Source organism: Pleurodeles waltl, chromosome 9 (genome assembly GCF_031143425.1).
Source record: "Pleurodeles waltl isolate 20211129_DDA chromosome 9, aPleWal1.hap1.20221129, whole genome shotgun sequence".
NCBI lineage: Eukaryota > Metazoa > Chordata > Amphibia > Caudata > Salamandridae > Pleurodeles > Pleurodeles waltl.
This window is the reverse complement of record NC_090448.1, coordinates 1092352693-1092367832: the sequence shown is the minus strand read 5'-3', so window position 1 is coordinate 1092367832 and position 15140 is coordinate 1092352693. Positions and strand designations below refer to the sequence as shown.

At 39.2% G+C, this 15140-nt stretch overlaps 1 protein-coding gene across 1 annotated transcript in view; it reads right to left on the bottom strand.

Annotated features, from left to right (window-relative positions):
* Positions 1–15140, bottom strand: part of CAPN3 (calpain 3) — a 333505-nt gene that overhangs the window by 205709 nt on the left and 112656 nt on the right. Inside the window, exon 2 of the mRNA XM_069208784.1 lies at positions 13237–13306. Within this exon, the coding sequence (XP_069064885.1) occupies positions 13237–13306 (70 nt within the window). The remainder of the gene's footprint in view (positions 1–13236; positions 13307–15140) is intronic.

Here is a 15140-nt window from a genome sequence, read left to right as displayed (position 1 = left end):
CACAGCGGATCTAAATATTATTGGTTTGATCTTTAAAGAAAATAACAATCAAGATTTCTAAAAATGTTTCCAAAAGATAAAAAAATGAATCAACTCAAAGAAACAAAAACCTTACATTAAAGACTCTATAGAGAAAATACTGTATTAATGTAACCTATCCATTAACAACTTAAAGTACATAAACCATAGACATCAGATTCATATAACAGTTTTTCTCTTAAAAGCTCATCTTCTGTCAGCTGTCAGTTTGTAAAACTATTTGGTGCAAACTACGTATGTGTAATGTTTAATTTTATGTAATAAAATTGTTTTATTAAAATTTTTGGTTGGTAAAATTAAGAACGTATTGGGGGATCATTTGGGAGGGGGGGCACTAAATTTTTATTGCCTAGGGGCTTCCACAGGGTTTGATCTGGCACTGCCAATTCAGGAATTTTCTTGAGGAAAATAGCAGGGTACATGAAGAAATGTATATCCCATTAAGTGCTGACTACAACTCTATGTTCTGTGACTGCATACATGATTATCTAAATCAGCCTAAGGCATATCCCTTGAGGTCCAAGGTACTATGGTGGGAAATGTTCTGAACCCTTGTCTGAGGAGAAATCACACTTCTTGACTAGCACAGAATGCCTGACAAATGGCATAATAAGGCTTGCTTTAATTCAATTATGCACAGACTTGCGTTGTGAATGAAGAATTTCAAATAGAAACACTCCTGCCCGCTAATGAACTCTAACAACCCCCTCCTCTCCTCATACACACTGAAGACTAACCAAACTGTGTGTCAGGATTCACAGGTCTTGATCAACCGGGTCTGAAGGCAATCGTCCCATATGTGAGTGAGCATGGAAAGCAGAACTAAACCTTGCTTGTACAACAAGCTCAACTGACTACTGAAAAAAAACCAGAATCCCAAAACAACATTGCCTGGCTAGCAGAATTAACACAAAAATTGAAATGTAGCACCTTTCCCTTCTGCTAGTCTTGGTTCATGGGGGGTCTCAGAGGAAAAATTGCGAGCCGCGAACCATCAACTGAGTACCGGTGCCCTATACTCTCATTGACATGGGGTGTTTAAACTGAAATTCCAGGAAGGTTATTATGCTGCAGAAGAACCAGTGTGAGACCAAGAAGGTATAACAATGACTCCACTCCTTTAGAAGGAGTGGTAAGAATGTGGATTTCTTTGAACGTAAGTCAGCAAGGCATACATCACAAAACAAGGTTCTAATTATTGCGATGGAGAGACTAGAAGGAACTGGTTATCAAGTTTGATACACCAGACTAACCCTGTCCTTTCTAATGGACAGAACTGGGCAAAATGTAAAGAGAAATTCGTTTTCTTCAAGAATTTCAAACACAAACTGACAATGAAGGATGGAGCTACCCACTTGGAACACAAAGTGCACCCAATGACCAACCCCCTTAAAAATGCCAGTAAAAGCAGAACTGGTTAAGCCTTTGGAACAAGATTTATTAAAAGTACAGAGTATCCTTAGTGATTTCCCTTAGTGTTAGCTACTAAAGTTGGTGGAGTAGGTATGTGCATATGTGTCAACTTGAGGTACCTTAATCTTTATATATAGGTGGACCAACACTGACAGGTTTTGCAGAGTGCCATTAAGGCTTGCCTCTTCTGCAGCAGGTATTCAGCAACTTGTACAGGATGCTTTCGAAGGCCTTTCAATGTTCTGTGCTTTCAGGACAACATCCAGGGTTATGGAAAAGATATTGCACAAAACCGTGAGATAAGTATTAAGTAGGTTAAGAGACATCAAATGGACATTAAAAAGGTGCAAACACCAGACAACTCATCACATCAGTCACAACCAATTACAATCTCAACACCAACAATGAAGCTACTAGTAGAAGCAGGATGCCCTTCAAGACAATCAGGCACTGCATCGTTCCCCTGCTAGATCCTCCAGGTTGTCATTAAAAAGAGCCAACATCAGAAATCTTATCACATCAACTGTATCCAAGTACTATACCAACACTATCAACAGAGACACTAATAAAAGCAAAACGCTTTTCAACACAATAAAGAAGTGTACCATCCCCGTTCCAGATCGTCCAATCTAACATTCTACATACCAGTACAATGCCTTCAGTCCCGTATTCAGTAAAAAAATAACCAAGATTCAACAGCACATAGATAGCACCAAGTATGCTTCTACTCTTACACTCTCTACTCTGTGATTCATTCAACAACTTTTGAAGATCTCACCATGATCTTCAAGCCCCTCAAAGCCACCCTCATGAAGATGATCGCTTTACTGTTGTCTTTCATCAAAGTCCTATCCAGGGAAGCTGACTGTTCCCAACTCTCCATTATCAACATTTCCCTCCCCCAGGGCACATTCCAAGAACCTCTCAAGGCAAGCCAGATACTCCCACTCCTGAAGAAACCCACACTAGACACTGATGGCTTTTCCAACTACTGTCCGTCACTCAGCTTCCGCTCATTAGCACAATCATCAAAAAAGCAGTCTACTTACAACTCCACGATCATAGCAATGTCCTCCATCTCCAATAAAACTACCAGTCTGGCTTTAGATCAATCTGCAGTACAGAAAAGCTCAATTACACATCACAGATCATGCCCACTAAATACAGTCAATGGAAACTTCTCACATGGGCAGCTCCAGGTCCCAGAAATTCCCAATCACCTGCACTGTCCTACACGGTTCTATCATATCTCCTGTCCCTAAATGGTGCACTTGGGACTCTACTCATTGAATGTAGGCTCAACACTTGCTAGTACGCAGACGACACACAAATCTACTTTAAAGTATCCTCCACTCCAGACATCTAACATCTCAAACACTGTACTGCATCCAGGTATCTAGACGTTCAGCAACTACATGAAGTTCAACCCCATCAAGACAGAATACCAGTGATTAATTTGTAAATAAAAATGTGCTGGTGCCGAAAGCTCTCCTCTAAAACACGCAGCTGCTGCAATTAAATGTGCGAGCATGGAATACTGAGGCAGCGTAATCCTGAAGCCATTTTGGGCCTCTTTAATCCATTTACAGCAATTCCCTGCCCCTTCTACTCACTCTTGCAGCTTTCTGCTTTTCCCCTATGAGAAGCTTTTTCGTTTTTCTCTACCTCCGTCTTTCCCATGTGTCTTTTGCTCACAGTAAATGCTTGAGGCAGAAAAATAAGTCTCGGCCCTCAAAAATAAATGCCGGCCCTCACAAATATGTGTCGGTGCCACGCACTGGAAACCACCGGCTTAAAATAGGCACTGCAGAATATGTAGTATTCAACACAAAAAAGAAGAACTAAATCAATGACATGAGCAACAGCTTCATGCCATTGTGCCAAACATATCTTAATGACACAAATCTGGTCTGATTCAAACCCCAACTTTCACCCAAGTCCAAATCACGTGGATTCACCCTTGATGCTGACCTCACCATCAAGGAGTCAAAGAACACATCACCAACAAAACCAAAAGGCTGAGTCAAAGGTATCTCTTCTGATGAAAGAAAAAACATTCCTATCAAATAACAACTTCCTACCTCCTGTTCAGGCCCTAGTAGTTTGCAACTGTCTGGCAGCAACACCCTGCTCTACGGCCACCCCAACTCTACATTGACCCTACATGTTGTAGGATGCCTAATTCAAGAACTGAAGAAATAAGACAATAACACTCTCATCCTGATGGAACTACACTGTGACCCCTTGTAAGCTGCGCTATTTTTGAAACCGGATGCATCATCTACAATGCCCTAACAAAGGGCAATCTATCTATATGGTGACAAGCTCACCATTTGTGGTGGTCATTGACACACCTGCATCCAAGACACTGTTAGACTGGAAACAAAGAAGTACAAAAAAACAAAAAAAAAAAAGACACCAGACCTTCTTTATTTATGCATCCAGGTCCTGGAACAATATCCCTCTAGATATTACAGCCATCCCAACCATGAAGACACCCCATTTAAATTACACTACACAACAACAGTAAGAAAATGCCTATTGTCTTTTTGCATAATTTCCCCCTTTTTTGGACCGCTGCAGCAGTTTTTTTGACTCTGCTAACCAAACCACAGTGCAGGTGCTCTGACCCCTAAAAAAATGTTGAATTGGCTATAATTTCTGACTGGCATATTTAGATAACCTATAAGTCCATAGTATGTGGTACCAAGTCTACCTAGGGCAAATAAGTTCAATGTCACTAGTGAACTGTAGCACTTATTGTGCCACCACTACAGACAGGATAAAACCTGGCTTTAGACCTCTCCATGCAGCCTGGCTTTACACTTTTCAAACTGCCATTTCAACATGTCTAAATAACCCTTTTGACAGGCTTAAACCCTTCTTTTTAAATATTTATTATGTCACCCCTAAAGTAGGCTTTACTAAACCTAAGGCCTGAGTGTATAGTATTTAAAAGGAGAACATGCAGAAATATAATGATACACATGTCCTACAGTGAAAATGCCCTAGAACCTATTTTCACTGTACCAAGGCTGGTTGTGCCAGGAAAGCACTGGGGTACTTTATTCCAAGTATTAAATCTAGTTTTGGTTTGATAACAGCTAGGAAAGCACTTCAAGGACTAATTTTAATAGTTGACGGTAAATTTGAATTTTGTTGAACTATTACAGAAAAGGTACAATTAGAATGTTATCTTTCTTCTACCTAGAGCCTCTAGAGTAGTGGTCTCCAAACTTTTTAATGCTGCGCCCCCCCAGTTGAAAAATAAAAATCCTTAGGGCCCCCCTCAGAATTCTATGCAATTATTTTATAAAGATTGGAATGTTTAAATATGTCTAGACCTATTTAAACATTGCAGTTACGTACGGTTACCTTTTTAACAATGCAATAACATGCTTCTGCTTCAAACAAAGCCCTGTTATCTGTAAAATGTTTCTTTTGGCCAGAGCCTGGCACCCCCCCCTGGGATCACTTGAGGCCCCCCTAAGGGGGCCCACCCCCAGTTTGAAGACCTCTGCTCTAGAGGCCTTTCTGTTGAAGACTCCCATGTAGGAGGTTTGAAGTGATCCCAGGACAAGGACAATGGGTCTTGGGTGTGAGGAGATTTGACCTTCCTTTGACAGGATAGCCTGGGGACTGTGCTCAGCCAATGGCCTATCTTCAAAGGATGCCTACCCTGTCACTGGAAGATTTAGTGGGCCTGTAATTCCTTTTGACCCTAGGCCTGAATTCTTTTTGTCTTCAGAGTCAGGCTACCTCCAAACCCAGATGGAGTTGGAGCTGCTGTAGAACTGGTTTAGGGAGACTTGAGGATGGTTTGCCCATTTTCATAGCCACACCTCTGGGTGAGCTGAGAGAGCTCTGCAAAGGGGAGAAAATGTTCTTGCATGTTCGTTTTATTTAGTGAAGTGCAGTGTGGAATAGGTTGCTGCCAGGCAAACAGGAACTGCTGCAAAAGTGGTAATGGTTACCTCTGGGGACGTTGTCCCAATTTTTTAGGGAGGGGCCAGTTGTCACCTCCTCCCACAAGCTTAAACTAGCCATATATGTGGCACCCTGGGTATATTTTTCAGATCGTTACTGGACCTGTGGATGACAGAAGAACTACACTTTGAGATCTGTGACAAGAACCCTAAGGGTTTGGCCAGATCCCACTTGTACCCAGGACAAAGAAGTGGACTTCAAGGGTCAGATGGCTAATGTCCTGTTAAAGTGTAGGGACACAACATCTGCTAGAAGCCCACTTTCCTGGAAGAGCCCAGCTGACCAGTTTTTACTGGACCTCTGCTGGACCCTGCTGTTGGCTTCTGCTGGAGTGAGTCTTGACCCCACCAAGTGGTGGTCCTGAGGTCTTGGAACTCTTGGCTGGTGTCGGAGTGTACTCCTCTTGCCTAACCCTAAAAGCAGCGACTTAAAAACGTTTTCAGTATTGTTTGCCTACAGAAGCGAATGAAGACTAGGACCAACCTGCCCACCTGATCTGCTGAGGGTCCATCGGCAGTGAGCCTGACTTCAACGTAGCTCCCGCTACGTTCTTCTCCGTAGCAGCACATCCATTTCAGCAGGCCCAATACCGAGTGGCATCCGATGACATCAAATCCTCCTCTGCTACACCCTGCAGCATTGTCTTGTTGGAGGACTTTGGCTTCCTAAAAAGCATTTAAGTCCGAAGTCACAAAATTTCACTGGGCTCAACGTGAGTGGCAGCAGATCAACGTGGATTACTTCTTGGCGCGAAATCCAGACTTTTCTCACTCAGAGCTTTTCCTGCCTTTGTCAACAGCTTCATCAAATAGCCAGTCCATTGCTGCCCACCCTTCTTCGGAACCAGCATGTTGTCTTGCCCTGTGAAGACTCTACCTTCTCAGAAGAATTTTAAGTCCAAAGGTAACTCTTTGACTGGTACCAATGTAGTACATGCATTAGCTCTGCACACTATCGTAGTGAGCCTCAAACCATACCCTTGTTTCAGTCTAGCACGAACAGTTGCCTGCAGATCACGCTTAGAGTATTGTTAGCTAGTTTTATTTAAAACTATTCAAATGTATACATCTGATTCCCCTTACTGGATTTTTGTTGTTTTGGTGTCAATTTTGTTCAATAAGATATCCTCTATTTTTATAAATTGGAGTGGAATTTTTATCATGTTATGTTTTCAACTTTTGTTTAGCTGTTTTGGTACTCATAAATGCTTTACACATTTTCGTCTGTATGCTCTGTGCCGTAGCTACTAAGGGTTGAGCTCAGATTTAATTTACTGAAACCTTTACTGGACCAAGATTAGTGCATTGTTACTTGTGGTGGACTACCATACACCCCCAACTGACAACCCACTTTTTCACAACAACAAAGTAGCACTCTACCCGCACTCTCAACCTCAGCATCCCCTCCAATAGCTCATTGACTACATATTTGGCTTTGACCATGCCCAGTGCTCTGCTGCCTTTTATGTGGGTTTGCACTACACAAATACCACTTGCAAACATACATATATGTAAGAAAGTAAAGGAAAGGGAATTAGGACTGCGATAGGGAGGGTAGGAGTAGGGTTGTGTGATAGTGGCGGAAGATGAAACAGGGTTGTGAGAAGCAATATAGAAGCAGGAAGGAAAGAAGCATAGGTGTAGGAGATTAGAGGCAGGTCCAGCCTTAGCGCTGGTGTCGCCCGGTGCAACAATCTTTTTTGCCAAGCCCCATGACCTCCTCCTCAGATTCCCTCACTTCCACCCAGCAAAAGTGCCCCTCATCTCTCCATAGCCCCTCTCTTACATATATTTTATTTGTTTTAAAGTGCTGGAAAAGGCTGGCTTTAATAATCCACGTAGCTATCCACATAAATTACAGATCTGTTCTTTACAGCAAGCATATTAACCCTCTGCGCTACTTTATAGCGTGTCAAAACTGCCAATTGACAAAACTCCAATCTATCTTTCTAGCAGGAATATTAATCACAAGTTATTTTGACATTTTTATGGCTGTCTGAAGGCTGAATGCACAAGGAACTCTGCAGCAGGTGTTTTTAAATCATACATTATTGCTAAACACAGCACCCCCCTGTGGTCAGTGCTCCTTCCTTGGCTGCTTTGTTCATTGCATATTTCAACTCCTAGAAGTGAGCGCTGCTTTGTGAAACAGAATATGGTGGCATAATGCTAGACCTTTACCATTTCAGGTGAGACTGTTGACTATTTGGTTTTTCCCCACATAGCTTGTATTACACAGAATCGAGATTTTTTTAACAATATTAACAGAACTTTTGTAACAAACGATTTACTTAATCATGGCTATACTTAATGTGATCTTTAACCGTGTAGGATTTACACGAGCTAGTAAGCCCTAGAATATGGTGGCCACTTATTACAATTACAAGGGAGAAGACACAATAGTAAGTTCTCTTTACTGCTTACAATGTATTAATATGACTATATGATCTACTTAATATTTTTGCACTGGACTGACCATTGCGAGATCCACCATAAAAGAGGATGCAGACATAAAGTTAAGGGAAGGAGAAGAGAAAAAGAAGGTTCATATATATATGCCTATGATGTATGTTATGAACTATTATTATTACATCACTTTGGGCATTTTATGTGGGTCAATTTGTGCTTCTCCTCTGTGACTTATCCAAGTATTGTCTAGTGTACTACCAGTATTTAAGACCTCATCAACCTTGAGCTTCTGAAAATGAGGTTCCTGAGAACATTTCATGAATATCAATAATAGAATAAGGTTTAGTTCTATTGATTGTCTAATTTGGGCTATCATCTCCTTTGTTATAGAAATTGATAAAATAAATATTTCAAGGTTTCTTTACTTCCCTTGTTTACTGCTGTTTACATGTCAAAATTCAGACATATTAGATCATTATCATATAGTCAAAGCCTACTAATATTAATTCTTCGAACACAATAGCAAGTTCCCCAGATATTCCTACAACAGCAATGAACACTTTACTAAAAGAATTACTTGACATTAAAAAATTGATTTCATCTGTAAATACAGCAGTATCTGCAAATACTCTGGAAGTACGAGATTTAAGAGGGGAAGTAAACCAATTTCAATCTCGAATGCTGACAATGGATGGTCGCCTCACAGAAGTTGAATCCCGCCTTGATAAAATGCCTGATACTGGTCAAGATATTTGGTACAGCAAAAATATATCCATCTAGAAGATCACAGCAGAAGGGATATATATAAAATATACACTCACATATATGTAGCACATGTATTTATTTAGCTATCATCCTTCTGAAACATTTATCTTTTCCTTTCTAATCAGATTACATTAGACTATCAGAATTTGTTTTCTACATATACATTCTCTATTGCCCTATATAAACTAAGATGTATTATTTGTTATATCTTGTTTCCAGGTTCTATTATCCTTTACTTCTTTCTCTTCAATTACTTTTTTTTTCTTTTATATTTTACTATAAGTTTCTCTTCTGTTTCTCCCATTTTTTCCTCTTTACATGGCTGCACTTTACTAACTTCATGCAATGCTCTCATGTAAAATCACTAAAGATTGTATGTTTGAATGTTCATGGTCTTACGCATTTTATTAACAGGAAAAAATACTTACTTATCTTGGTCAAAATAAACCTAGATCAGGGAAACTCATACTCATCATACTAGTGATAAATGTATTCTACATGATTTTATCAGAGACTATGCAAGAACCATGGAGATTACTACACCCATATGAAAGGGATTACACATTCACCCCTTGCCCACATTCAATCCAGACAAGAATTGATTATTTTTAATTTCTCCTTCACTGTTATAAATATCAACAAAAGCAAATATTATGGGGTAAACTTTCATAAGAGGTTTGATAATGAAAGGTTCAGCAATACTAAAAAAAACAGTTACGTTAGACTAAGGTTTAGAGTTTGGAAGAGGGAGTTACTCTGTCATAAACATGATGGATATCCCATCTGCTGTATTATGATCCTATTATAGCCTGTGGAGATTGTAATATGGCAGACAGGGCATCAGTATCATTTGTCACGGAGTAACCCATCCGCCAAACTCTAAGTCAGACCCTAAATCTTGAGAGAGAAATTTATATTCCCACAGAATATTCCCAAAAGAATCTCCAGAAACATTGAGAAAATAACTTTCTGCAAAATATAAACTCAATAATTTATATACATCACATGCTGAGAAATGTTTATTCCTTATTCGTCAACGTCATTATGAATGAGGGGAAAAAGCTGGGAGACTTTTGCCTAAAAGCTATGCCAACAAGAATCCTCTAGAATAATAACCACTATTAAAAATTCTAAAGGAGAAGTATTTACTTACCCTTTTGAAACCTTGTCACAATTTCAAAATTACTATGAATAACTTTATACTTCTTTAAACTGCTTAGATCATAAAGAAGAAGACAAATTTTTTGCAAGATTCAATCTTCCTAAATTATCACAAGAACAAAGAGAAAATTTAGAAGGGGAAATTACAGCAGACAAGATAATTAAGGCTATTGAGTGTTCAACAACTGGTAAGGCTCCCAGGGCAGATGGATTCCCTATTCAATTCTATAAGTTTACTAAAACACACACAGTCTCAGTTCTGAAATCTCTTTTAATGAAGCCCTACAACGGCGGCATTTATCTTCCGACTATTTTTGTGCCCGTATTATGTAATTCCTAAATCTGGTGAAGATTCCATAGGATGTTCCAGTCATAGACCAATTACATTGATAAATTCTGATGTCAAAATGTTGGCAAAAATTTCAGCCATCCGCCACATATAGGTTATCACTTCTCTCACCCACCTTTCTCAGGTTAGTTTTCTTCTGGGACACTCTTCTACTAATCATCTTCATACTATTTTAAATTTAGTATGGCAATTATGTAGGAGAATATCCTTCTTTCCCTGGGTGCAGAAAAAGCTTTTGATAGGGTGAAATGGGAATACCAGTTTCAAACCATGGAGACGGTGGGTTTTGGAAAAGACTTCATCACTCTAACTAAAGGCATGTATCATTCACCTACTACTGCTATTGCTTGTAATGGTTTTACTTCTCTGTATTTCAATATTTATTGTGGCACAAGACAAGGTTGCCGGTTATCTCCACTGTTATTCCTTCTAGCCCTTGAACCATTAGCGATTGCTATACAACAAAATACAAATATAAAAGGTATTCCGTCTCCTGCTAGGGAAATTAAAGTCTTTTATTACACAGATTATATCCTTTTGACCCTTTTAGACCCAAATTCATCAGCTATTTCTTTAATTCCAATTCTGAATAAGTTCTCATTCTTCTCAGATTATAACATTAACTGGTCTAAATGTGAAGCTCTACCAGTGACTAGTACTAATTCTATTGCTGCTATCGGTGACCTCCCTTTTAAATGGACACACTCTAAACTAAAATATCTTGGAATATTTCTCAATTCTGGTCTAGAAAATATGATGTGGAGAATTTAAATCCTATTATTGTCCATGTTAAAGGGATTTTCAACAGTGCTCCCTTTTAAATTTCTCACTTTGTGGTAGAATACAAATTATTAAAATGAATACAATTCCTAAATGTATGTATATTCTTGGAATGATTTCACTACTTCCACCACAAAACCTTTTCAAAACAGTGTTTTCTACTATCTCTCATTTTGTTTGGGGCAGTAACGAACCCCGTTTCAGTGGTTCAAAATCACATTCTTCTTTAATGAAAGGTGGTTTACGCCTTCCCCATTTGGAATATTACTAGACAGCACAACAATTCGCTTATTCTATTTATATGCTCTCAACAAACCAGAACATTCTGCTTTGGATTAAACTTGAACATTCTTTACTTAAAAGCACTTCTCCACTTGCTATCTATTATACTAAAAGTCCTTGTTTTATTAAATCCTTAAATACCATTATTTATTCCTCTCAGATGGCTTGGCAAAAAACACAAAGCACTAAAAAATCTCATGTTTTATTTACATTTTCAGGCTCCATTATGGAATAAAGCTGATATTAACTTTATAGGAAAAGAACTTAATTGGCATATCTGGTCTAAACATAAAATAAATACAGTTTCAGATATATTTCCTCAACAAAACTCTTTAAAATATTTTGCGACTTTGCAAGAGGAGTTTAATCTTCCATCGTTACAAGTTAATAATTATACTCAATAAAATTCTGCTCAAAATTTTGAATTGTCCGAATCGCAGGAAAAGGTTTTTCGCTCAACAATAGCACAATACATCCCTACTTCGAAGAATTTTAAAGGCATAACTTAAGGTATATATATATATATATATATATATATATATATATATATATATATATATATACACACACTATTCTAACTGAATATTCCTTTTCTATTGAAACATCCAATAATTTGAGATCTTGATGATCTTCCTTCTTGAATATGACTATCTCAGGTAAAGATTGTGTCAAACTATTGGATAATTATAATAAAGGTCTTAGAGATTCACGTCTCAGATTTAAGTATTTTAACATTTTACACAGCTAGCACTGAACTACTGCTAAACTTTATGCAGTTGAACTCACTCCAAATTCCCAATGCTGGAGATGCCAAGAGTTTGACTGCAATATCGTACGTATATTACAAGACTTTTAAAAAATGTGATCTTTCTGGTCACAAGTCAAAAGCTATCTGAGGAAATATTCACCTGTTCAACTCTCCTTCACACCTCGTCTATCATTATTACATGACATGTCAGGTGTGACATCCATTTCCACTCATACTTTTAATTGGCTTTATACAGCTCTTAGTTTAGCCAAAATTAATCATTTCCATGTCTGAAAAACAGATACAGTCCTGACACTTAATTATTTGTGGAAACAAGTGTTTGAAGTAGCACAGTTTGAGAAAATGGTTTATAAAATGAATGATAACCTACAACATTTTGATCATATATTGGTCCCTTTTCTTGAAGTATAATTTATTTCTATGTTATTTCTTTTTTTTCCTCTTTCTTTACAAACTACATACAATTATTATTCCATTTGTTTGTGCACTTTAAGCCCATGTAATAGTATATATATGTGTTCTAATGTTTAGCACTGTTATCTTTTTTTATTTGAAAATTTAATAAAGAATTGAAATAAACGGAATTTCTATCAGGTGGAAAATGGTGCATGAATACCTAATGTTGCATTTGCAACGTTATGTTTCTTCATAATCTATTAAATAATCCTTTACTTCACTGTTTTAGCCTTGCAAAGACACATATTCATGCCTTAAAAGTAGACAGGAGTGCATATCCAAGCAGGAAACTACCTCCAAATCACATGCCATTTTTGTGCCTAGTACCCTTTTGAGCTCATTAGAGGTCACAATCATTTGTGAATCGCTTTCAATATGATCTTGTCTCTGAAATAGCAACTGTCAAAGCAACCAGCAGACACCTGAAGTAAAAGTAAGACGTTAACCATACAAAACCCCATGCAACTTATTTATCATTTTAATGTTTGGCAGAGAAAAACTATAAACAATAAGAAAAAAGCGTGGAAAGATTACTTTCCAAATATATCAATGAATATGCAGATTGCCAGAATCAGTGGTAGTTTTTTTTTAGTCTGCCCAAAATTCATTGAACAAAGGTTTTCAGTTAGAAAGGTTAATGACCTTTGTCATCTCTGCCTACACAAATTTATCTTGGACCAATTTCTGCCTGTGCGACCAATTCAGGAAGAAGAATACACAAGTGCGAGGCGGTTAATAATTGTACAGTGCCCTTCAAAGATGCATGTATGTTAAAACTGGCACAAAGGACTTTAAAATTAGTGAAGTAAGCTAAAGTGGCTACGTACCCAGCTCTCCTTGGCAAATATCAGTTCGATTGGCTCCACCCAGAACAAATTGGGGATTTTCACAAATTTCCTGTAGAAAAAAACATATTGCTATAAAACAAGGCTGTTGTGTTGTAACATTTCAGAATCTGCATGATCATAGTCAAGAATGAGCTGTGTTAGAGATGTCTAATGAGCGTAATAAACACAAAGAACGCGGGAGGGCTTAGGATAGTGGACGGATGTTTGATTTATGAATAATGGCAGAATTTCACTGAATTCATAGCAGTAGAAGAGTCATGACACATGCCTTTGCCCCAGTGACTTGACAGGAAGTCTCATCACATAAAATCTAACCCAGATGACATTGGAGGAAGTGACATCAAAGGACCATGACCATGACCCCCACCACTCTACTCTACTCTAAGCTACTGGACTCTATGCCACTGCACTCTGCACCATTCTCCTCAACACCACTGTACTCTAAGACACTCTAGTCTGCAACATCGCACTCACTGCCAATGAACTCTGCGTTACTCTACTCTGCACAACTGCACTCTGTCACTGCACTGTACACCATACATTTTACTCTGCACCATTCTACTCTAAGCCACTCTACTGTACTCTGTGCTAATGCACTCTATGCCACTCTATTGTGCATCACACAACTCTACGCCACTGCACCCTACACTACTGCACTCTAAGTCACTCTAATCTGCTCTGCACCACTGCACTCTATCCTACTCTACGCCACTGCCTCCACTCTATGCCACTCTATGTCACTGCACACTACCCTGCACCACTCCACTCTATGCCACTTCTGGCTACTCTAAAACAATCTACTCCATGCCACTGCACTCTGCATCACTGTATTCTATGCCACTGCAATTACTCTGCGCCACTCCAATCTATGCAATCCTACTCAGCACCACTCCACTCTATGTCACTGTACTTTACGGTATTTTACTCAAAACCAATGCACTCTACGTCACTTCACTCTATGCCAATCAACTTTATACTGTTGCACTCTACGTCACCGTCCTCTACACGTCTATTCTTTACTGCACCACTGTACTCAATGCAACTGCTCTCTATGCCAGTCTACTTTATGTCACTCTCCTCTATTCTAATATACTCTATTTCATTCTACTTGACACCACTGCACTCCATAATTCTCTACTCTGCACCAATGCACTCTCCGCCACTGAACTATATTCCACTCTACTCTGCACCACTGCACTCTTTATACTCTATGCCACTGCACTCTACTCTGCCTCACTCTACAGCACTCTATCCAAATTCACCATTTGCCACTACCCTCTGCACCAATTCACTCTACGCCACTATAATCTACTCTGTGCAACTGCACTCTGTGCCACTCTACTCTACACCACTGCACTGTACCCTGCACCACTCTTCTCGCCCTGCACCACTCCACTCTGCCCTGTACCACTCCATGCCACTTCACTCTAGTTTGAAACAGTCTACTCTCCACCACTGTACTCTACGCCAGTGGTTCCCAAACTTTTGACTCCTGAGGACCCCCACTGAATCATTATTGGAAGCTGGGGACCCCCAAGCAATTTGTACAATTTGAATTTCAAACATTAAAACAGTAATTCACAAAATATACACAAACAAGTACAGACTAAACAAATACTCAAATTAGTAAAGATATACGCGGTCATTATGAACATGGCGGTCTGGACCGCCATATAATATTCGTGGCAAAACCACCACTGGCGTAACTCCACCACAGCCAGGCTTCCACCGCCAGGCAGCCTGGTGATGGTGGAGTTACATATCCGACAGGGCAGCACTGGCCGACGGATAATGAGGCAACTTCCACCAGCCTTTCCCTGGCGGTTTACCCCGCCAGGGAAAGGCTGGCGGAAGTGTGGCTTGGGGCCCCAGTGAGGGCACTT